The 23771-nt window shown below is 38.6% G+C and overlaps 1 protein-coding gene across 5 annotated transcripts in view; it reads right to left on the reverse strand.

Moving 5' to 3' along the window:
* Positions 1-662: 662 nt before the first annotated feature.
* Positions 663-23771, reverse strand: part of LOC133146254 (tyrosine-protein kinase Fyn) — a 37020-nt gene continuing 13911 nt past the window's right edge. For 2 of the 5 annotated variants that reach the window (XM_061269724.1, XM_061269726.1), the window contains 12 exons: positions 16678-16934; positions 11937-12033; positions 10157-10255; positions 9461-9564; positions 9222-9371; positions 6356-6520; positions 5974-6129; positions 4639-4818; positions 4284-4360; positions 3240-3393; positions 3009-3140; positions 663-2300 (listed from right to left, as the gene is read on the reverse strand). In XM_061269724.1, coding sequence (XP_061125708.1) covers positions 2092-2300; positions 3009-3140; positions 3240-3393; positions 4284-4360; positions 4639-4818; positions 5974-6129; positions 6356-6520; positions 9222-9371; positions 9461-9564; positions 10157-10255; positions 11937-12033; positions 16678-16924 — 1770 coding nt within the window. In that variant the 5' untranslated portion in view covers positions 16925-16934 and the 3' untranslated portion in view covers positions 663-2091. The remainder of the gene's footprint in view (positions 2301-3008; positions 3141-3239; positions 3394-4283; positions 4361-4638; positions 4819-5973; positions 6130-6355; positions 6521-9221; positions 9372-9460; positions 9565-10156; positions 10256-11936; positions 12034-16677; positions 16935-23771) is intronic. The other 3 variants (XM_061269728.1, XM_061269727.1, XM_061269729.1) reach the window with 3 other exon arrangements.

Below are 23771 nucleotides of genomic sequence, written 5' to 3' on the forward strand. Positions count from 1 at the left end.
AGAAATTCTTAATTTCTTTATCTAAAAAATCATAATTTTTTTCAAACTCCTCATACCCCTTGGAAATTGAAACTCATAAACACAACTAACACACTCATCCCATTACAGGTGATGTTTTGTGTATGGTTTCCATAAAATAACAGAAGTAAAAATAAATAAATAAAAGCAACCTTCATAGAATCCTGTTATCATAAATAACAAGCAGAAGAAACTGCACATACCTGGTGCTTCCTATGGTCTCATTTCAAGTCTCCCCTTGCTGCGTCGAGTAACTATCCAGATGTTTATAGCGCCACTAGTACACAACGATATGGTCGAAATGTGGAAGGAATGGGTGTGACTGCATTAAAAGCTTTGGGAGGAGTGACGATGAAGTCAGTCCACCTTGCAGATGATGACACTCGCATTAATCCAGAATATTGGTTTTCAATAATAATATGCATATAATGAAAATTTCATTGCAATAAAATAGCTGTGAATAAATCTGAGTCCATAGTGCAAGACTTGACTAATTTATGTTAAGCCGGTCAATCGTCTGGACTTTGCTACAACTAGTGAATTGGAAATCAAACATCTGAAAACAAACAACAGTGCTGACGCTCAGGAAAATCTTGTAGCTCATGCATGAAGAAAACAGCAAACATGGTACAATCAATAGAACGTCACTTAGAAACTGTTAGTTTATTGTCCTTTTGACCCTGAAAAAAGACATATCACTTAATTAACAAAACATTTTGATGTTAAAAAAAATGGCATAAGAAGCCTAATTAATCAATTTGCTGTACAACTGTGTTGCCACCCACTGTAAACAAATCGAAAAAAATCCTGCAATGACAGACCACATCTTGCATACCGTCTTCTTAAAGTACAAGATTTCCTCCAAAAGTGGCTCAGGCTTTTTTTTAATGTACCAAACTGCAAAGGACACCAATTGTTTACATATTTGAGACGCCCTTATTTGTACAAATCTCTGTGAAAGGATAAAGCATCTACATGGATAGGCATTTATTTCAATAAGTGTTCTTTCAAGTGTCTGTAATAGTTGAGTTATTTTCGGGAGAGAGATTTATATCTTGAATTGGACGAAACAGGGTGACCATCAAATCAGTGAGAGGTGTTAATTCCTTTAAGTGCCCCTTACATCTGGTGACGTAAACTGGAGGCAACTAGAATATTTGAGGAAATACGATTAAAAAAAAAAAAAAATAGAGGCATCTGTTTGCGCAGAGGCTTTTATTTGCTCAAATCGTCTGATGGACCTGGCAACCATAGTTCCCTATTTGAGGAAATTAAAAATGGATGCTAATTGTGTAACGATGACTTTTCCACTAGGGGTGTCCCGATACGGTTTCACTTCTGATACGATATCGATATTGATCAGATATAATATCAGCAGGGATGACACATGGATTGGATTTCTGAACTGACTGATTTGGAGCAATCTGTTGCCAACCAATCGCAGACCACAGAAATTACAATAACACCTCCAGACAATTTGTCGCGGTATTGGGATACCCCTATTTTCCACCTGATCACAATTTGGGAAAATATTAGGGGGGAGGGATATGTTGACAATCTGTACATGGTCAGTTTAAAAAAAAAAAAAAAAAAAAAAAAAAAAAAAAAACTATGATGTAATTCCAGACAGACAGCAGTATCTATAAGACAGCAAGCAATCTGGGGAAAGCAAAATAAAACCTCAGGAGATGGAAGACATAATCAGATGTGGCGGAGGATTGGGTTTCAACGTAATCTGTAGGAATTATACACAGACAGATGAAATGGTTCTTCACCTTCACTTTTGGCAGATGAAAAATATATCTTGAATTGAAGCAGACATACAAACTAAAACAACCCTTTTAAAAAAATATTTACACTGAATACAAGTATCGCATCCAACCCCTGCCTCCAAACTCACCTCTTATGGCATAGCAGACTTCATACACTAGAGGGGGTGTAGGAAATGAAATGAGTTGAGCGGAAGGATGCTTTGTCCCCCCAAATAAAATAGCGACAAGTCCAGGAAGATTCCAGTTTGTGTTTTTTTTTTTTTGCATCCAGCTCCAACCTAGAGGCAGGGAGGAAGAACGTTTAGAGGTTATCTCCGGGCTGGTACTGAGGCTCGGTGGCTGTGAAGTAGTCCTCCAAGAAGGCCTGCAGGTACTCGAAGGTGGGTCGCTCCTCTGCGTCTTTCTTCCAGCATTGCAGCATGAGCTCATGCAGGGAGATGGGGCAGTCCTGGGGGCATGGCATCCTGTAGCCTCGATCCACCTGTTCCAGCACCTCACGGTTGTTCATGCCTGGAACGCACGGGCAGAGGGGTGAAAATATTTAGGCAAGACAAACATCCAGTCCACTAGGTGTCACTGTGTGCTACGGTGCCAATGTGATCATGTAGATAAAGTACACTCCATTTAAAATTTAGTCTTGTCATTTATATAAGAAGGGTTCATGATTGTATATACTTGTATGATGTTGATGCTAATGCGTTTTAATTGTTTTGCCGCCACCTTGTGGCATCTCTAAGCTATTACAAAAACAACAACAATAATTTTGTCGGCAGTCAAATATTTTTAGATGTACAACAGGGATTGTCGAGGTTCCACTGCGTTTATATTTTATTGAGGTTTTCAAAACGTGTTAAAGAGCTCACTCACGGTATTTTACGGAAAAAACAAAGAAGCTAATCCCTCCGCTCAGTTGCATCCTAACCTTCCTTCCCTTCTGCCTTGAGCACAACTCATTTACAAATCCATCTGGACGTGGGTATTATTCCTCCCATGTTCCCTTTTTTCCCGGTCAGAAATTTAAGTTGTCCTGCAGGCAACAGCAGTAATCAAGTGTTATCTCACATTTTGGCAAGGGAAACAAAGATTACCCAAGCATTAAAGAACCTTTTACTCTCATAAAACGGCATGAGGGCAGCCGGAGGCTGTCACAGGGGAAAAAAAAAACTTCAAATAAGAAAAATCTCAGCAAAGGCAGCTAGATTTAAAAGCAATGCTCACCCGGGTAAGGCACTCGACCCTTGGTGACCAGCTCTGTCAGAAAAATGCCAAACGACCACACGTCCGACTTGATGGTGAACTTGCCGTACAGCGCGGCCTCCGGGGCGGTCCACTTGATGGGGAACTTTGCACCTGAGCGGATGACATCAGCAACGATGGAAGCGAAGGTCAATTATGTATGAACCCGGAGTCGGTGGATGGACAGCGGAGAGGAAAAATGTGAAGACTGACCTTGCCGTGCGGTGTATTCGTTGTCTTCGATGAGTCTGGCGAGGCCAAAGTCGGCGATCTTACACACCATGTTGTCTCCCACCAGAATGTTGGCAGAGCGTAAGTCTCGGTGGATGTAATTCATCCTCTCTATGTAAGCCATACCTGCTGCCACCTGCCACAGAAGAGGACTCCTGCATTAAATACCAGTTATGATTTGCTGCAACATCCAGATTTGAAAAAAAGCTGTTCAAGAGTTAAAGTCTGACTACTTTATGTCGACACACATCATGTCCCTCATTTTTTTCCATTAATGGCCTTCATTTAGCTGGCTTCTCAAGGGGTTCGATATCTCTGCCCTTGAAGTTGATTGCCCTGATTAGAAATGTGCGTCCTAGTTAGCCAATGTATCAGTCAGGTGGATTCTTCTTCTCTTTGTCAGTCAGAAAATCAGCTTTTAGTTGTTCTATCAATCGGGAAAAAAAAATCAATCAAGCAATCAAAAAAAAACAACAAGCACAGAATTTAATGACGCTGATATGTTGAGACTGATGATAAATTTCAAATGAAGAAAAATCAGTAGTTTTGAAATAATTTGGTTCATTTGTGAATGTGTTTTTCCACACCTCTTGATTCTAAATCACAGGTGTCAAACTCAAGGCTCGGGGGCCAGATACGGCCCGCCACACTGTTTTATGTGGCCCGCGAAGACAAATTGTGCATCAAATTCGTGTGTCCTGACTAGAATTGCAAATTGTCTTCACTTTTAATATCTTTTTTTATTTTTAAATATTTGACCAGTTTTTACTCGTCTGATTTATCTGAGTTATTTGTCAATTTGTTTTGTAGCTTTTACTATATATAATATGAGGTGCTCATACATTTATTTGGGTTGACAGTCATAATGGCCCTCCGAAAGAAGCTATGACTACAATGCGGCCCGCTAAAAAAAATTTGAATCTAAATGATTTTACTGTTTTTGCAGGATTTCTAGTTGTTATTTAAGAATAAAAGGGGTGTTTGTTTTATAATTGACTGACAAAAAAAAAAAAAAAGACAACATACCTGGGCAGCCATATCCACAAGATTGGGCAGCTTCAACCCTCGCCCTTCTCCGTCCTTCAAAAAGTCCAGTAGACTTCCTACAGGGCAATATTTTAGATTATCAATCAATACTGGTATAACAAAATTTATATTAGGGGAAATTTTTAAAACGACAGAAGTGAAACAAAAATATCTGCAACTAACAGCCAACAAAATTAAGACCCACCACAGTTAACATTGCCTTCACCACCGAACAAAGCTAATTTAATATATGAGATGGTTTATCTAGCTGCATAAGTACTGCTGTTTTGGTTAGCAACTGAATTAAATCCAAATGGGCTCATGTTCTTGTTTATTCATGCAAGCTTTCATGTACCTTTGCCCATGTACTCTGTGACGATATAAATAGGCTCCTCAGACACGACAGCGTACAACTGGACCAGCTTGTCGTGGCGGAGTTTCTTCATGATCTGAGCTTCCTCCAGGAAGGACTCAGGGGACATGGTTCCAGGTTTCAGAGTCTTCACAGCTACCTTTGTGGTGCCGTTCCATGTTCCTGACACATGTAGGCATGAGTATACCATTAGCACATTTTACACCTCAATCACATCGTCCAATCAGAGATGCTACGTTAGGCATGCACAAAAAAAAAATGGTACTACAGACATTGATGTAAACATGCCACACAGCAGGAGATCAGGAGACGCTATGGGAATCAGATCATCTTTACTTCTCAGGCACACGGCTTGAGCAGATAGATAATTAATTGGATAAAAGATTTAGAAGGTACTTTGATTTGAATTTGAAAAGCCATCAGTAGAATCCAGTGAGGATTGAAGAGCTACAATGCGCCAACATGGGAGCAGATAATCCTTCAGAGGATGATTAACCAGGGCAAGCCTGTAAGCTTCCAACTGTGGGGATGCCAGTTGCTCTAACATAACATGACTGTGGCACTGCTGTTACATAATCAAAACTGGACCACTGTAATAGTTCTACTGATCTCATTCTGTGAGAGGATGTAGAGGAGTGACTCAAAGGGAAGTTGGAGACCATCAACTCGCATGCTTGGAAGGTTTTAAGTAAGCCTGAGTATCAGTGTTGCCCATTTTTGGGGAAGAAGGCTCCATCAGCTTGGTAAAGGTGCTCAGAAGCTGGGTGTCATCTGGGAAAAATTTCATTTCCAGTATCTGCACATGGAACTGTAAATATCTATGGTGTTACATTTATCAACAAATAGATAATAAACAATTGAAAATATAAATATATTTCATTAGCAGTATAGAAAATATGCTGAATGTTGAATGATTTATTTATTATTATATGATATATTTAATGCTTATTCAGTTTGTGTGTAAACAAACTGATGAAAAATTAAATTAAAGTAAAATTTAATTTCCAGTATTTGCCAATGGAACTGTAAATATCTATGGTGTTATATTGATCAAAAAATACATAATAAACAATTAAAAATATAAATATATTTTAATAGCAGTATAGAAAATATGCTGAATGTTGAATGCATTTTTTATTTATTATTATATTATATATTTAATGCTTATTTAGTTTGTGAGTAATCAAACTATTAGGGGAAATTTTATCTTCAATAATAAAAAATTAAAAAAAATTCTAATCTCACAAAGAAGTGTAAAAGTTTAATTCTGAACACTGATAAAAATAATATTCTTTGGGGGGGACTGAGTACTCTTACCGTAAAAAACCTCAGCAAAACATCCTTTGCCCAGCTTTAACTTCAATTCAAGGGCTTCTCTTCGGATCTCCCAGGCATCATGACTCAAGCCCACAGTGTCAGGGATGTAGTTCACACACACGCCAGTTAATTTAAAGCTCAAACCATTCGCACACTCTACAAGGACGGGAGGGAAGGCATACAGGGTTAACTAATGAGGAGAAGTACATGCAGTTAAGGTTGATGAAGGAGGCCAACTTTGGACTAATAAAACGGTTTCCCTGCAACATCCCCAAAGGACCATAGGCCCCCCCCCCCCCCCCGCTCTTGTTTTGGGGTCTCAACTGTCCGAGTGTGGCCTCCTCCATACAGCCCCTTCATCTGAAGGTGAATGGATCCATACCCATCCAGACTTCCCCAAACTGCCCATTCCCAAGACGCTTTATCAGCTGCAGTGACTCCCGCGGGATCTCCCACACATCTTTGGTTTTGACTGACAGGTCAGTGAGGCGGGGCATCCCTTTGTGGCAGGGAACCACCAAGCGACAACAGAGACCGGCGGCTCGGTCTGCTCGGGCCAGGCAGTAATGCAGAAATAAGAGAAGAAAGAAATGCAATAGAGAAGTTGACGAGACCAAATTGCAGCAAAGGGGAGGAAGAAATTCACTTGAACTGATGTTCAGATGAATTCTACAGTGCAGAATGCACCCTAATACAATTGTAATGTCTTGGAGAAGAACATTTGTTAGACTGAGGAGGCTACGAAGAGTGTCCCAATATTTTTGTCTATCTAGCCCAGGGGTGTCAAACTGATTTTTGTCGTGGGCCGCATTGTTATCAAAGTTTTCTTCGGAGGGCCATTATGACTATCAACAAAAATAAATGTATATTGTATCATATTATATACAGCACAGGTGTCAAACTCAAGGCCCGGGGGCCCAGATACGGCCCACCACATCATTTTATGTGGCTCGCGAAGACAAATTGTGCATAATATTCGTGTGTCATTACTAGAATTGTAAATTGTCTCCACTTTTAAAAAAAACATATATTTTTTTTTAAATATTTGACCAGTTTTTACTACCGTAATTTTCGGACTATAAGTCGCGTTTTTTTTCATAGTTTGGGTGGGGGGGCGACTTATACTCAGGAGCGACTTATATAGATATATATGTTTTTTTTCACTTTTTTGGGCATTTTATGGCTGGTGCGACTTATACTCCGGTGCGACTTATGGTCCGAAAATTACGGTAGTCTGATTTGAAAACGAGTTATAATATGAGGTGCTCATATATTTATTTGGGTTGACAGTCATAATGGCCCTCCGAAAGAAACTATGACTACAATGCGGCCCGCGAATAAAATTTGTTTGACACCCCTGATATACAATATGAATAACTACTTTTCAAATCTGAGACAAATTTTTAAAAACAATGCTAGCAATATCTCAATTTTTTAAAAGTGAAGACAATTTGCAATTTTAAGACTGACATGGATTTGATTTGTCTTCGCGGGCCACATAAAATGATGTGGCGGGCCGTATTTAGCCTCCCGGGCCTTGCGTTTGACACCAATGAGCTGGCCTATGTATAGACATACGGTCATAACGCAAGTTCCCTCCCTTTTAACGCTCTCTCAACCTGCAGATGCTTTACGATAATGACGGTAATTAATGTTAAGAGCTAATCTGAATTCTAGGAACGTATACAAAAGTAGCAGTTAAACATAAAGCACAAACAAGAGAAGCAATATCTAGGCTAGGCCCGTTTAGGTGCCTGAGTGGTTGACCAGCTGCTTCCATTTCGATTAGCGCCGCTCAGCATCACTTTAGCCGCTCAACGCTGTCTCATGAAATCAAATGTCTTGCTTTTACTCCAGAGGAAGCTCTCGTTGTTTGCTTGTTATCGATTAAACCGGTAGATTAGGGCCCGTGTTTCCGTCTATACAAGCTGATAAGTGCAAAGACCCCCCCCCCCCCTTTTCTATCCTCACGCGGGATAAACGTCTAGCCTCACAAGCAGTAATCCGCAGGGTGTTTACATGGGGCAGTTAAAATGAGATAAAGGCCAGAGTCTCACCCATGAGGGTGCTTAGCTGGCCTTCAAAACCCATCTGGGACAATTGCCTGCTAATTTGGTTCTCTCCTGTCATAAAACCTGCCAATATGTGAACTGTATCCACAGCAAACACAAATCTTTTCCTCGAAATGTAGCAGCCCAGAAAGATGGATTGGAATGATAACAATTGGATCTCAGTTGAATCAATTGCTCTCCATTATCGTTTTTTTCCATTTTGGAGTTGGCCAGCATACACTTGGCTCCCCCTTGGGGGCACAATGTTCATGTGACCTGGAAAAACCAATGGAGGATTTCAAAGAACATGACCAGCTATTTTCATTGTGGTATTTTAAATGCATTGACGCAAAGACTCAGTGAAGATAACTTGTACTCAATGTTTTTATTCCTGTTTTTATTGATCCAATCCAATCAGGGCCTGTTGCAAGCAAGAAAAATAAGCCATAAAAGCAGAAGCCTTAGTGCGTTGTCACTTGAAGATAAAGTATAGTGTGATATTTTAGGACCTGATTAAAACGAGACTGACTGCAGCAAAGGGGGGGGGGGGGGGGTGTTGAACAGTTAATTACTAAAACATTTACTTTGGAAAACAATGAACAACACAATTTTCTGACATGTTACAGACCAAAGCAGTAATTGCATATTTTGTGCATTTTTTAAAATCTATTTTAAATAAATTTAGAATAAAAGAATTAAGGAATAGAAATTAATTATTTTGTTGATCTTCATCCAATTCATCGATTAATCATCGGAATAATTGACAGCTTAAGTGATTATTGTATTATTTATTACTTTTAGTAGTAGTACATAACATTTATATCATTAAGTATTTTGTGTTTGTGTCTAATTGTAAACAATAAATCTATAATAAATATTATTACAATTTTCATGAACATATTACTATACTACTGTATATTCTTCTAATAAATCTCCCTTTTTGATTTGATTACAAATTTCCCTTTTTTCACTGTTTGACTGGAATAAAGTCATCATGCGTCTGTTTTCTATGTCGCGTATTCTTATTTGGGTCACAGATGAGTTGAAACTTATCGTAGCTGACTTTGGTGATATTCCCCGGACTGGTCGCTAGTCAATTGCAGGCCACATATTGACACAAAGCAAAGTGCGATAGGCAACAATAAAAGTCATAGTGTAGCATAAGCAGCCCTAACAAAATAAGAAGAGCTGTCGTACCTGAATAGTGCTGAACCAGCTGTTGTAGTGAATCAAACTGAGCCCTAGTGGTGATGTAGTAGCCACCACTGTCCAACTTGCGGATCTTATAATGTTTGACATGGTCGCCTTTCACATCATCCCAGTCCCGTATGGACAAGGAAAAGGCACCTAAGGGGCGTAATTAGGTTTTTGCGGATGAGCGGCTTTAGCCACATATTATTTCGACATACTTAGAATCAAAAATATTGATCATTTACCCTTTGTGGTTTCACTCTCCCGGATGAGGAAAGTACCCCGTGGGTTCCCAGTGGAGAGCAACTGTCGTTCGGCCTCCTTCCGCCCCAGTTTACCAAAATACCAACTGTAATTAGAGGAAGCTTCACGTTAACCCAGTGGCAGTATTAGTTGGAGACAAATGAAACCTCACCTTTTTGGTACTAATTAACTTGTAGCAAGAAATTTGGGAAAAAAGGTCAAATTAAAGATTACCGTATTTTCCGCAATATAAGGCGCACTTTCAATGAAAACCTTTAAAACAATTTAAAACTTTGTCTATATATAAGGCACACTGGATTATAAGGCGCACCTTCAATGAATGGCCTATTTTAAAACTTTGACCATAGATAACATAGTATATACATTTGGCCCGCGGGCCGGACTTTGGACACGCCTGCTGTAGTGGCTCAATATTGGTCCATATATAAGGCGTACCTGATTATAAGGTGCACTGTCGGCTTTTGAGAAAATTGGAGGTTTTTAGGTGTACCTTATAGTGCGGAAAATACGGTAGCACTTGAACACACAACATTTCTTTAGTCATTTATAGTCGAGTAGGACTGAATATTGTTGGCATTCTGAAATGAGTGATTTTATCAAAACATTTCTGTTACGCCTGTATTCTGTCTCGATTTAGCACTTTGACGCACACGCACAATCTTTTATTCTCTACTTACTCCTCAGCCTGGATGGAATCCACCGGAGCCACGTAATTACTGGGGATATAACCACTGCCACCAGTGGTGAGCGAACGAGCGTCCCACCAGTCCCCTTCACTGGAAAAGTTTCGAACAAGAAGAGCAGAATGCTTTAGACTTTCTCAAGTCTCATGAGTTGGCATACTTTGTGCCACTGTACAGTATATCTCCTGATTCACAGACAGTTTGGAATTTATATGGTCTGGAACCACCCACATTGACTTACCACAGTACTACACAGTAGTGTGTTTTCTTTTTCACTGCTTTCTGGCTTCCCGTTTTGGATTTCAGTACGGCCCAATTTGACGCGGTTGTGTTTTCCCTTTTTAACCCCAGCCCTGCATCTCTGTTTTTTTATCCTTCACTTCACTTCGCTCAGCTATTAAAGTCGAATTATTATTAAGTAACGCTTTGAACAAGCAAGATCAACATCATCTAGTCACATTATTAAAAAAAAAAAAAATAATAATAATCAAGCAAATTGTCGCTTCACCTCTTGTGTTAATCCCTGTTTTTCAATTTGAAATTGGCTTTTTTTTTTCTTGTACAAATACTTGAATACTTTCCTAGCTATCTTAGCTAACTAACCTTTTAGCTCACCAGCCACTGTGGCTACTACAAGAGCTAACAACAAAATGGCAGTTCCGGTGACATCCCACACTTTATTTACGCTGAATAAAGGTGTGACAGAGGATTACCTGTGTAAAATTTACTCGACAGCTTCAAGAGGGAAGCCTCAGGAGGGTCTGAGACTCTAATAATCTGCATTCTGAAGGAGAACTGTCTGTATTTGTGTTGTGTAACATATTGAAATTTGTGTCTCTATGGAGCCTGGGAGGGAAACACTGAGAGGGGTGGACCCCCTGTCTATCCCATTTAGCAGAATTTGAAAAAGAAACCCATTTAAAGCAACAGTTTTATGCAGCATATCACTGAAAAGAAGTGGAATAAACAATGCGGCTCCCCCGTGTCTTTGAATCGATTCATATCCTCCCTCTCCCCGAGTGTCTTGTGATGAGAGAATAATTAAACAGAGGACCTTTGTGATTCAGATGAATCATTCATGCATTCATTCACTCCACCATGTGAGTGTCTTCATATGATTGTCTGTTGTGTGAACGATACGATTTAAATAAATTACAAACACTGTCAAAATGAGAGCTGTTCCCTAACGGGGTAGGAAAATAAACTCAATAAATCTGAGTTTTTTTGGAAGGGATGAGCATAATCATAAAATCTTGTAAATAGAATCTGACTATTTTCATTATAACGATGGCTTTCAGGCTTTTTCATTGTTTGTCCAATAGGAGTCACTGTGGCTAAGGAATAAATATTTGAAACTGGCTGGCGTGAAAAAAAAAAAAGGGGGAGCAGAGTGGAGAGCGAAACTGAAGATGTGATGCAGCTCTTTGTGGGTTCCACTAAGAAGCAAGATGAGAGAAAAGAGTGGGGGGTCGGGGGGGAATTAAAAAAGCAGTCTGAGACCTCATGACCGTGTTTTCTTGCTACTGTTCACACGTCAATGAATGGTTTCTTTTTTTTTTTGTCCAACAGGAGTCTCTAAAAAATAAATACTTGAGGCTGGATGGCATGGAAGAAAGGAGAGCAGTAATATTTATATTTCCAATGAAAGAAAGCAGCACTTATTTTGGCTCTTATTCACTGCAGATAATGAAACCTCCGAGATCAGCTAACTATCCCAGTGATAAATGTAAATGTAAAAGTATAGACTCTCAGACAAGCGACTGTCGTGACTTACGTGCTGTTGATGATCTGGAACCTTTCTCCTTTTCTGAAACTGAGGTCATCTTCTGTCCGTGCTTCGTAGTCATATAGTGCCACAAAGAGGGTGACTCCTGCACAAAGAAGTTTTAAAAACGTAACATCAATATCTTTTTGCAAGCAGACCTTTCATTCTACCGTATTTTCCGGACTATAAGGCGCACCGGACCATGAGGCGCACGTTCAATGAATGGCCCATTTTAAAACTTTGGCCTTATATAAAGCGCACCGGACTATAAGGCGCACCATTAATGCATCATGTCAGATTTTTCATCCAAATCAAATCATTCTCCATTTTATCTTTTTTATTTCAACTTTAGACGCAACAAATTACTTTATAATCACAAAATGATGATCCATAGTCTTTTTGATTCATGATTCATAGTCTTCAGCGGGCCACTTATGATTGGTTTCATGACACAATGCATCAGGTCAGTTTAAATTTAGGAATTTGGTCCATATACATATAAGGCGCACCGGACTACAAGGCACACTGTCAGCTTTTGAGAAAATTTTAGGTTTTTAGGTGTGCCTTATAGTCCGTTAATTAAATAACAAATAAACAAATTAATTCATTAAATGAAGCAAAAAAAATAATAAAAAAATTAAAAAAGCTAAAAAATTACAATTTGAAGTGATGACATTTGAAGTGTTCGAAGAAGACAGTGGAAATATTGCACTGATGATTTTAGTGAAGCATATGCAACTATATAAAAGCCATGTTTTCTCATCTCTTTCTCTTCTTGTGCAGTGTGAGTAATAAGGGGCAGAAGAAGGGGTAACCTCGCTTCAGTCCGTTATGAGATAACTGGCAGGCTACCCCGAGTGCAGCATCAATAAATACAAAGCTGGTGGAACAAAAGGGCAGGGAAGCAGATGATTGGATAACATAGAATGAGATTGCTGCTGACCAGCGGAAACTAAACTGCAGTAGAACAGTAGTAACATTTCAGTGGAACCTGTCTCTTGAATTAAAGTATGTTTTTTTCCGGGCTAAAAATGCCCAATATAGCACAGAATTATTGGTTTGTATATTTTTCGCATGCTGTCATCTACTGCATAATGCACAGGTGTCAAACTCAAGGCCCGGGGGGCAAATCCGGCCTGCGACATTATTTTATGTGGCCCGTGAAGCCGATCATGTATGTTGATTTCATGTTTCTTGGAAATTGTCTTCACTTTTAACATCACTAAGATAAGATATTGCAATAATTTGTGATACTGATCCCCCTGTTTAAATTAAATTGAAAATGAGTCAAACAATTTACCAGATTCTGATTTCAAAATTAGTTATGCATCAATTTTTTTTTGTATATATGTGGTAGTTGATCAAACACAGTCATAACGGCTGCGAGGGAAATCATAGCAACGTTTTGGCTCACGACAAAAATGAGTTTGACACTCTTGGTATAATGTGCACCCCCCCGAAATAGCACATAACAGTCTCAATTTGTTGACTGTGCCAGAGCATATTTTGAATGAACTGGAAATAATTTCCTGTCTGTTAAATCTTGAGTATGTTCGTTCCGAGTCGGTTAAATTGAATTTCCACCGTACCTGTATCTACATAATTCCTAATCACTTCTGAATTTTAAAGATAGCATTTTTGCTCCCTAACTGTTACCTTTCCCTTATCTCCTAACATTAATCCAATCAAATGTCACAAGAGACACACACACCGACACACACACACAAAAAAATAGCAACCTGTCCTAGTTAGATGTGTACATTAAAAATAACCTACTTCTCTCGCGGGAATACGCTCTCACCCTACTGCTCCTCGTTATTGCGAGCAGGTTAACAAGTACAAACAAGGGTGGGGAAAAATACATATTACAAAGAACTGAGATTATAGTAATTGCGGGTTGTTTATAGTAGAAAGCAGTCGTGCATGTTTAAGACGCTGTACTTAGATGTATATGTTTTAACAAATGTAAAACATTTTGAAAACAGTTTGAAAAGTTCCCTGGATATACATTGCCAAGGGCTCACTTCACTTTAGCTGGTTCTTTTTACATCATTCACTTTTGCTTTTTATAACTGAAAGAATAAACAAGAGTAGTATTTACAATTGTACATTTTGCACCCCTGAAAACAGACTTGATAGTCTCCACAATAATTTTATTTGATAGTTAACAGTGAATAAACACACATAATTCGGTCTTAAACTAGTTAAATCCCCTAATATTTGAATGGATCCCTAGTTTGGGGTTAAATTGTTTTGTCTTGGAGATCAAATGGTTTTGATAAGCCGAAAATGTCACTAAAAAGTATTTGATCAAGCAGGCCTGTGTTTGTTAAATCTGTTTTCATGGCATCTGCACTTGACAAATGGAGCCTTTTAGAAAGTCTTGTAAATATTCTTTTGATCATAAGAATTCAAGTCATTTGATTTCAGACACCTCTGGGCAACATGTTTTTCAATAAATGAGGCCTTTTAACGGGAAGGGCTTGTTGCTCTTCATGAAAATAGCAAAAAAGGGAAACGCTCGAATGTTTTAAGAATCACAAGACCCCGATTGCATCACAGTGTGCGAGTGTTTCCAATAGGCCAGGGGTATCAAACTCATTTTTGTCGCGGGCCGCATCATAGTCATGGTTTCCGTCGAAGGGCCATTGAAATTGCCAATCCAAATAAATGTCTGAACGTCTCAAATTATATATAGTGTACGGTACTCAACAAACTAGTGAATGACTAGATGAATAACGAGTTTTCAAAACAGAGAAGAAAAACTGTTAACATATTTAAAAAATATGAATGGTAATAAAAATCGTTAGCAACAGAGCTATTATTTAAAAGTGAAAACAATTAGTAATTTTAATACAGACAAATGAATTTGATGCACAATTACCATTTTTTTCCATGTATAATGCGCAAAATAGAAGCTTGCTCGATCACCTGCTCGTTTGCTGTCACAATGTACCCTACACAAATAGGAAACATTTCTTCGCTATTGAGTTTGCTAGCGCATGCGCAGTGATACTGACCGGCAGAATAACATTCGGTTGTTCCCAATTTGGGCCAAAATTTGGGTGCGTATTATAAATGGGTACAGGCTTTTTTCCAGCATCAACATGCCATTTTTAGGGTGCGTATTATACATGGGGGCGCATTATACATGGAAAAAAACGGTAGTCTTTGCGGGCCACATAAAATGATATGGCGGGCCGTATCTGGCCCCCGGGCCTTGAGTTTGGCACATGTGCAATAGTCCAATAGAGTAGCCAGGAAGTATAAATTGATTTATTGATTCATGTTAGCTTGTCTCTCAGTGAGTGACTTACATATAAGGTCGTAGAACGAGCTTGGTTGCATTGAAAGATATTACATCAGCAAAACATCAATTTGTGAGGCTAACATAGTTTGAGTTCATCTATGATGTGCCTGATGGGTATTAGCAAGTTGCACTGCTGTTACTACAACAGTGAAGGACAGCTTATATCCACATTTTCCCTGCAAGAAGGAGGATTTTTGAAAGATAAGCCTCTCCTTGTGTCACTGCCCATTGAGTGGATTTGGATTAAACACTGAAAGAACTAAAGCATGTTTTGAGAAAATGGAGTCGTATAAATTGCGGGAAGTTTTTGAGTTCAAGGTAGATACAGGGTTCAGCCAAACAAAGGATATCCTGAGTGGGAATATTCATTTCCTAGACAATGTCCTCTTCACACAAAACCATGTGTTAATACCAGCCGGACGTTCCTGACAGGGCTGGGCCGCACTTGGGGTGGGGGTGTCAAAGTGCTGAGGTTCTACCTTTAGGAAGGGAATTCAGGAAGTAGTAGGAATTTTTGATGGATGTAAAGAAATTTGGAACAAAATGTGCTAGCTAGAAATGTATCAATGCCGGTCCACAGGTGTCAAACTCAAGGCCCCGGGGGCCAAATACGGCCCGCCACATAATTTTATGTGGCCCGCGAAGACAAAGGGGCAGGGCGGGACTCAAAACTTTTCTCCAGAATTTTAGAAATAAAAGGCAGCTTGGAAATGGGTCAAAAATTAGACAGCCAGGTTTCTTGAGCAGGGGGTCGCACTACAGAATGTTTAAAATCTTCGAAGACCACACCAATAGACGAAAACTGTTGTTTACAATATCCAAAACCGATTGACCAGTATTCTGGAGAACCTCCTTAAATACATCAGGAGGAGCAAAGCCATAAAGAGAGCAGAATGGCCTAATCTGGTGAACTGCATCCTCTAAAACTGTCAAGAAAACCGCTTTAAAATATTTTAACACCGCGGAACAAGGACAGCAGGGTGCTTGAAACAAGTCCTAGCTAGCGCACCTTGTCAATGGAAAAATTGGAGAAATCTACTGCACATTTCAGGGGACATGTCAGTCCAGTTAGGCTGTTGGGGTATAAGTGCTGATTGGAAAACTCCAAGCAAGTCCTTATAAGACTACGCGCAATAACTATTTATTATTTACTTTCTGCACATACCTCATTCATGTTAATATAAATACCCACATTGAACATATTGTAAATAAGATCTTTCACTTTTATTCTTAGACTTATACTGTAAATAAGATTTTTCACTTTAATTTTAGACTTCCTATACACATTTTTAATTTTTTGTAATGTTTTGCACTAGAAAGGGAGTAGCTCTCCAAATTTCATTGTACAACTAAGTTGTATAATGACAATAAATATTCTATTGTATTCTAAAAGGACATTTGATAAGCGAATATGCCTTAAACGAGCAGCTCCCACTTTACCTGTCCCACCACGGGTCCTGAGGGTTCCAGTGTTAGAGGAAGTGCTGACCCCACCAAAAACAGTCATCCCCTGTCCAACAGGTGTGTGAAAATTGTTGTAGTTGGGGATAGCCGTGACCCCAAAGCTGGGGTAGTGCTGTGGCGTGGGGTCAGCCCCATAGCGGTAGCTCGCACCATGGGAGATGCTTGTGTCTCTGTCGTCTGTGAGTTTGGTTGCTTCTTTATCCTTGCATTGCACACAGCCCATTATCTATAATCTGGAAGGACAGAAGGAAGAACAACAGATCCTATAGGTTAGTTTAGCGGAATGCAATTGACAGTCGATTTCTCATTGCCTGATATCTGTCATAAGACAGTTCCATCTTCTTTCTCACATTGAGATGTATGACGGCTGTTTTTGAGATATGATGGCCAATTTTTGTCATGATTGAGCATCTTTTGTCTGAGATGCAATTGCTCAACGTACAACAGACTTAACACAGAAATGTATCCATGCTGGTCGACAGGTGTCAAACTCGAGGCCCGCGGGCCAGATACGGCCGGCCACATCATTTTATGTGACCCGCGAATACAAATTGTGCATCAAATTCGTGTGTCATTACTAGAATTGCAAATTGTCTTCACTTTTAATATTTTTTTTCTAAATATTTGACCAGTTTTTACTGGTCTGATTTGAAAACAAGTTATTTGTCAGTTTGTTTTGTAGCTTTGACTGTATATAATATGAGGTGCTCACACATTTATTTGGGTTGACAGTCATAATGGCCCTCAGAGAGAAGCTATGACTACAATGCGGCCCGCGAAAAAAACAAGTTTGACACCCCTGTTATAAACGATTTCAAAAGATGTCGAGTTTGCCATTTTTCTAATAGCAAGCTAGCAAAAACAAGCCTCAAACAAAAATAATGTAGGTTGGATGTATGAACCACTGAAACAAGTGTGATTTGATCAAACGTTTACTGACATTACTGTAATTTATTTTGCGACAGCCGCATTGACTCTTGTTTATATTCAGATGCAAAAACATAACTGTGTAATTTAGCACTATACAAATAATACTGAATCATGAGCTGTTCTTTTCTTCTCACTGCTTTTTTGGTGGTACAAACCAGTTGTGTTGCTTTGTGGTGCAGACACACTAAATAAATGTGAAACATTAAAACAAATAATTCCTCTGAGTGAATGTCGACAGCTGCATGATCAATAAAAAGTTAATGATGAAGTGAAGAGTTGTAATATTGTATATATGTGTGACCCTTGAAATACATGTTTATGTTTATTTTGGTCACATGACTGTTTATTTGGGGGTTAACATTTGATGAACAAAAATTACAAAATGTTCCTAAAATGTTTTTTTTTTTTTTTGGTTTACAAAAAAAAGAAATTGTAACGCTATATAGCAACTGGAATGCTATTAAACCAGACAAACCTAAATAAAAAAAAAATCACTTAATATTTATTTCCGCCTTGTTCTGTCTGAATAGCCACATTTCAGACTGCTGCAGAGAAAAAAAAAATACAAAAATTAAAACTAAAAATCAGAATGCCTGAAGTGTTTCATTGCATTCCATGTAGACAATGTCAAAACAATCCCCATTCGAGCAGATTTACAAAAACATCTTAAAACACTATAATTTGCATACCGGGCCAGTACCACACATGTGCACTAAGTTCTTGCGGTCTTATCCAACACTGTTTCTGAAATTGGATTGGCAGAATTGTCTCTCAGCTGCTAACAGAAAATGTACACTCATTATAGGTCTTTGTTTTAACTACAAACTGCCAAATGTAATTTGAACTTTCATGACAGGGTATCATCAAAAGCGACACTATTCTCTGCCAATTAGTGCAGCAGCCTGACCGGGCAGCACATTGTAACTGATCTCTCTTTTCACTTAATTACAGATTGATTTATCAGAATACCCACCGGAACAGACACTTCCTGGAACGCCTGTCAGCGTAATCACAGGTTGTCACACCAAGTGCAGGTGCATCGTTTTTATTGTTGGTCATATCGGTACAAATGAGATATTTCTCGGATTTAGATGGTGTTGCCTGCCTTCTCCTTTTTGAATATTTTTAGGGTACTCTATTGGCAGGAAAGACTCGTAAGGAAACCATGTGGGTTGGCAGGAGCTTAGGAAGGACTTGGCTTGAGTGCTGGACGATGACCGGTTCAAGTTTAGCTGCCCCATAAACGGCTTTGCACATTGGCTTTGGCCAGTTCCCTCACTCTGAGATCTCTACGGTTAGAACATAGCCAGAGAATTTCTGCATGTGGTGGGAAAATATTAGATTTCCCCGTCAGTGGGACTTCATCAACAAATTCTCACAAACTTTGTAGGATAAAAAAACTAAATGTGCAGAATTATTCTCTAAAACCAGTGATCGCTGTAAGAAAGCAAAAAATAGAATAAAAATAAATAAAAATAAAAATGCACTTCCAGTAGTGGACTTTTATTTTTGGAAAGCAGCAAAAGCATGAGAAGCCAAATCAACACAACCTCAAGTTTGTGCAGCTGTTCAACAATAAGGTTTGATTTTAGACATTTTGTAAAAAGTGACAGCAATATCACGTTTATGAATTATTATAGCTGTATGTATTATGTGTTTCATGAGCATATAATAGCAGGCTGACAAAAAAAAAACGTAGAGGATGTGCTATGAGTTTTGCATTGGGGTATTTTCGCACTCGATTAAAAGCTATGCTAATTTTGTGGCGGGGAAAAAAATGCTACTTTAAGAGCCATGAATGGATAAAATTATGAATGCCCTATCTTACACTTCATTACATCTTCTACAAACATCTTGAGAGGACAGGTTGCTTTCATTTGTGTTTTTAATCAACTTGGTAGAAGCCATGTCACTGACTGGTCTTAAGCTAAACAGCTGTCTTGCTAGCCCCATACTACACGATTGTCAAAATGCTCCTTTAAGAGCCATGAATGGATAGAATTATGAAGGTATTCCACAATCTTATTCTTCATTGCATCTTCTACAAACATCTTGAGAGGAAAGTTTGCTTTCATTTGTGTTTTTAATCAAATTGGTGGAAGCCATGTCGCTGACTGGTGTTAAGATAAACAGCTGTCTTGCTAGCCCCATACGACACGATTGTCAACAGACACTGTAATCTGTCGTGATGGGATGTGAGGCTGGCAGAGTTCCAGGCAGCAGGAGCAGGAACAACAGCAGCAGCTCGGTCACAGACTGCAGAGCATCTGAATAGCTTACATCAGTCACCCAAACTAAGAACTCGCAATGTTTTCCAGTTTTAACCTGTGGCTGGCAGGAGTAGAGTGAATCCGCTTCTGGAAAAGAACCAGTGGAATGAATTTTCTAAGCCTGATATAAGGCGGCTCGCATGAGAGTGAGAGTCCAAAGTCCATAGAGGAAAGTTCATTAGATATGGATGTTGTATTTCGCCATTTAGCACTGAAAAATTGAGGTTAAAGCGATTTTAATGTTACTATAATTTTCTTGGTTCAAATTGTTAAGGTAATTTGAAAAAAGATAATAGAAAAAACAATGCAGAAACTATAACTGTTCTCACTCGAACTCTTTCAGTTATTTTACTGCTTTTATTTTTATATTTTGGCTTTTTCAGGCACTTAACAAAAGCCTTTTGCCAAGTTGGGTTGCTTCAACGTTTACATATCGTTTGATGAATTGTGAAAAGTGAATCTTAAAGCGAATCATCGTTGTCATCTGATTTATGATTTACTTTAGCTCGACAAAATTGCAAACCAGCGTTTGGTAAATTCAGTCAAATTGAAGAAGACAATTAAACTCGTTTATAATAACTACCGTATTTTCCGGACTATAAGGCGCACCTAAAAACCTAAAATTTTCTCAAAAGTGGACAGTGCGCCTTATAGTCCGGTGCGCCTTATATATGGACCAAATTCCTAAATTTAAACTGGCCCGAATCATTGTGTCATGAAATCAATCATAAGTGGCCCGCTGAAGACTATGAATCATGAATCAAAAAGACTATGGATCATTATTTTGTGATTATAAAGTAATTTGTTGCATCTGAAGTTGAAATAAAAAAGATAAAATGGATAATAATTTGATTTGGATTAAAAATCTGACATGGTGCATTAATGGTGCGCCTTATAGTCCAGTGCGCCTTATATAAGGACAAAGTTTTAAAATGGGCCATTCATCGAAGGTGCGCCTTATAGTCCGGTGCGCCTTATAGTCCGGAAAATACTGTACTCATAGTTCATTTCTTTTTATTTTACAGAGAGCATAGCCTAAAACCAAACATTTATGTGTAATAAAGATAATATTCTTCATGGTAATCCAGATTAATTCATAAGGAACCTTGAAAATAATCGCATATTAAATCTCAATCATATTATTGAGTGGGGGGGGGGGGGGTGCAATAACAGATTTTCTTTTTAAATTGTTCAGCCTTACATCAAACCCTCATTTAATAATATAAATGCAGACAATTTATAAGCATTATTCAACTGTGGTCCAAAAGGTTCAACTAAATCTGTCTGGATTAACAGCAGCCGGAGACACAACATGGGAGGCACAACAGCTGTGATGCGAGCCTCCCCCAATTCTTCCATCAAGCAAGCTCCACCACAATTAGAGAATAGTCTTCCTTTTCCAAGGAAATATCCGCAGCTGTGGACACGGAAATGGAAAATATAGCTGACCCAAAAAAAAAAAAAAAACTTTCTAAGAATCATCCAGATGGGCATGAAACGGGAAACCAGACTATTTTTAGACGGCCTGAATGCTGACAACAGCTACAAGTGAAGGGTATAAGACCTTGGAAAATTTGGAGGAAAATGTTTAGCCTTTAATTTCATATACTCATTTTAATCTAGGAAGGGAATTTTTAATTTTCACTCAACTGCTGTAGCAGACCACACACGAGCAGAGAGGCGGAGATGTCAGACTTGATGGAGCACACGAGCGGTGCTGCACTCTTAAAATGAAGGAAGCAGATTAGCATCAATTCAAACCCTGACCCTCTGGTCCCAAAGCCAAATCCTTGTCTCGCTGCCAGGCCATAAAAAAAAAGATATCAATTTACCATGATACTAAACTACCATAACGATTTGACTTAAAAGGAACCATACTTGATAACATCAGCTCAAAATTGTCCACGTAAATGGTTTATTACAAATAATAATAAAAAATATAAATAAGTAAAATATGTTACATCAGTGTGGCCACATGTTAGATGTGATCATAATATTTTATTAGCCATCATATTTCTATGTTGATAATACTTCACTTACAATTGCGTCGCCGACATCCATCATAATTTTATCATAGCCAGTTTTTATCAAAATTAAGGAAATTAATTTGAATTATAATCACTGGTAGATACAGGTCTTTGTCCTGCCTGATTCAGTCAGTCACAGTGGAGCGAGGCAAGACCTTCAGCGACACCATTGTGTCACAATGGCTCAATGTCAGCGGCGGAAACAAATTAGCAGTATTATGAGCACGGACAGTTTGGCCATGACAGTCAACACTGACAAGTTAATGATAAAGGAGGTGTAATAAAGTATTATAAACAATCATTTAATTTTTTAGTTTAAGGTGAGGAGTTACTGTATTTGACCTCTGAATTTTCTAATTAAGTAGCATATAAATGATGTTTAAAATTCAATTTCAACCAATTCGAAAAAGAAAAAGGTACAGTTGAAAGTTAATAAATGTGGATAAATTCTCATTGAAATATTTCAACATGAAAAGCAAATGAAGCGTTTTGTGTTGTTAATGCATCTAGAGCTCAAGGGAATGGAGGAAAGATGGCTGACAGGTCAAGTCTCGGCCACAGCTGCATTAACACGAGGTCAGCTGTCAGCACACATCTGCAGGGGCTCACATCAAGCAGCTCAGTCAATTTTGCTCCTCTGGCTGACATGTTTGCATCCTTATAGGACATTTACAAAGATTCTTTTTGCCATGAAAACAATGTGTTTTGACAAACAGGTTTCTTATAATATATAAATAAAATAATATTATTCCTAGCATGAATATACAAAAAGAGACTTTATTTTCATTCTAGGGGTCACCGGTTACCGTATTTTCCGCACTATAAAGCGCACCGGATTATAAGGCGCACCTTCAGTAAATGACCCATTTTAAAACTTTGTCCATATATAAAACGCACCGGATTATAAAGTGCATGGAATAAATAACTCAACGTCGCTCAAACGTTAATGCAATCACAATATAGTAACACTCGAAATAGTGAAAAGAATATATCAATAACTCAACGTTGCTTAAACGTTAATATCACACAACACACAAAATAAACACAAACCCACATTGGTCCATATATAAGGCGCACGGGATTATAAAGTGCACTGTCGGCTTTTGAGAAAATTGTGCCTTATAGTGCGGAAAATACGGTAAATTGATCCAACATTGCAAAAAAAAATATATACATATATTTTGCTTTTAAATTATTCTAGCAATAAATCTTAGAATGCCACCGTGCACAGAGATTAATGATCTGCTGGTATTTGTTTTGGGGCAGAGACACAAGGAGAGGAAGGCTACACTTAAATCTTGGTAGTAGCTTCCAAGACTGCAAACTCAACCTTTAATTTGACGTGAAAATAACATACAACACGAAAGGTGAACACAAAGTTGAACCCCCACCTACATTACATTTGTGGGTGATGCATCTCTGCAGAGATGCTGAAGAGAAAGTAACACGATGCAATTATCATGTGACTGCTTGCAGGATGTGGTTAAAAGTCTCCCAGATGATTTCAGTCGACCTCTCAGAGAGCAACAAGAATGTGTCACTTTACGGCTTCCCAATACGATCATTTAGATTTGTTTGGTTCAACTGATGAAGTGTCTCTCACCAGTTGAACATTCATTCTATAAATAGGCCTTGAAAGCCTTTGCTGTCGTGCTCCTAATTTATGCTTTTCATCTCTCACTAACACGCTAAATTGAGGTCAAACGGGATCGTGACACATCTTGCTAGCAACGTCCAACATTTTTAATGATTGGTCATCTCATGTATGTGAACACAACAAAAAAAAATATCTTGTCTCGTATATACTAGAGTTTTATTTTTTATTATAATTGTTTTAAATCAC

Source organism: Syngnathus typhle, linkage group LG22, assembly GCF_033458585.1.
Source record: "Syngnathus typhle isolate RoL2023-S1 ecotype Sweden linkage group LG22, RoL_Styp_1.0, whole genome shotgun sequence".
NCBI classification, from domain to species: domain Eukaryota; kingdom Metazoa; phylum Chordata; class Actinopteri; order Syngnathiformes; family Syngnathidae; genus Syngnathus; species Syngnathus typhle.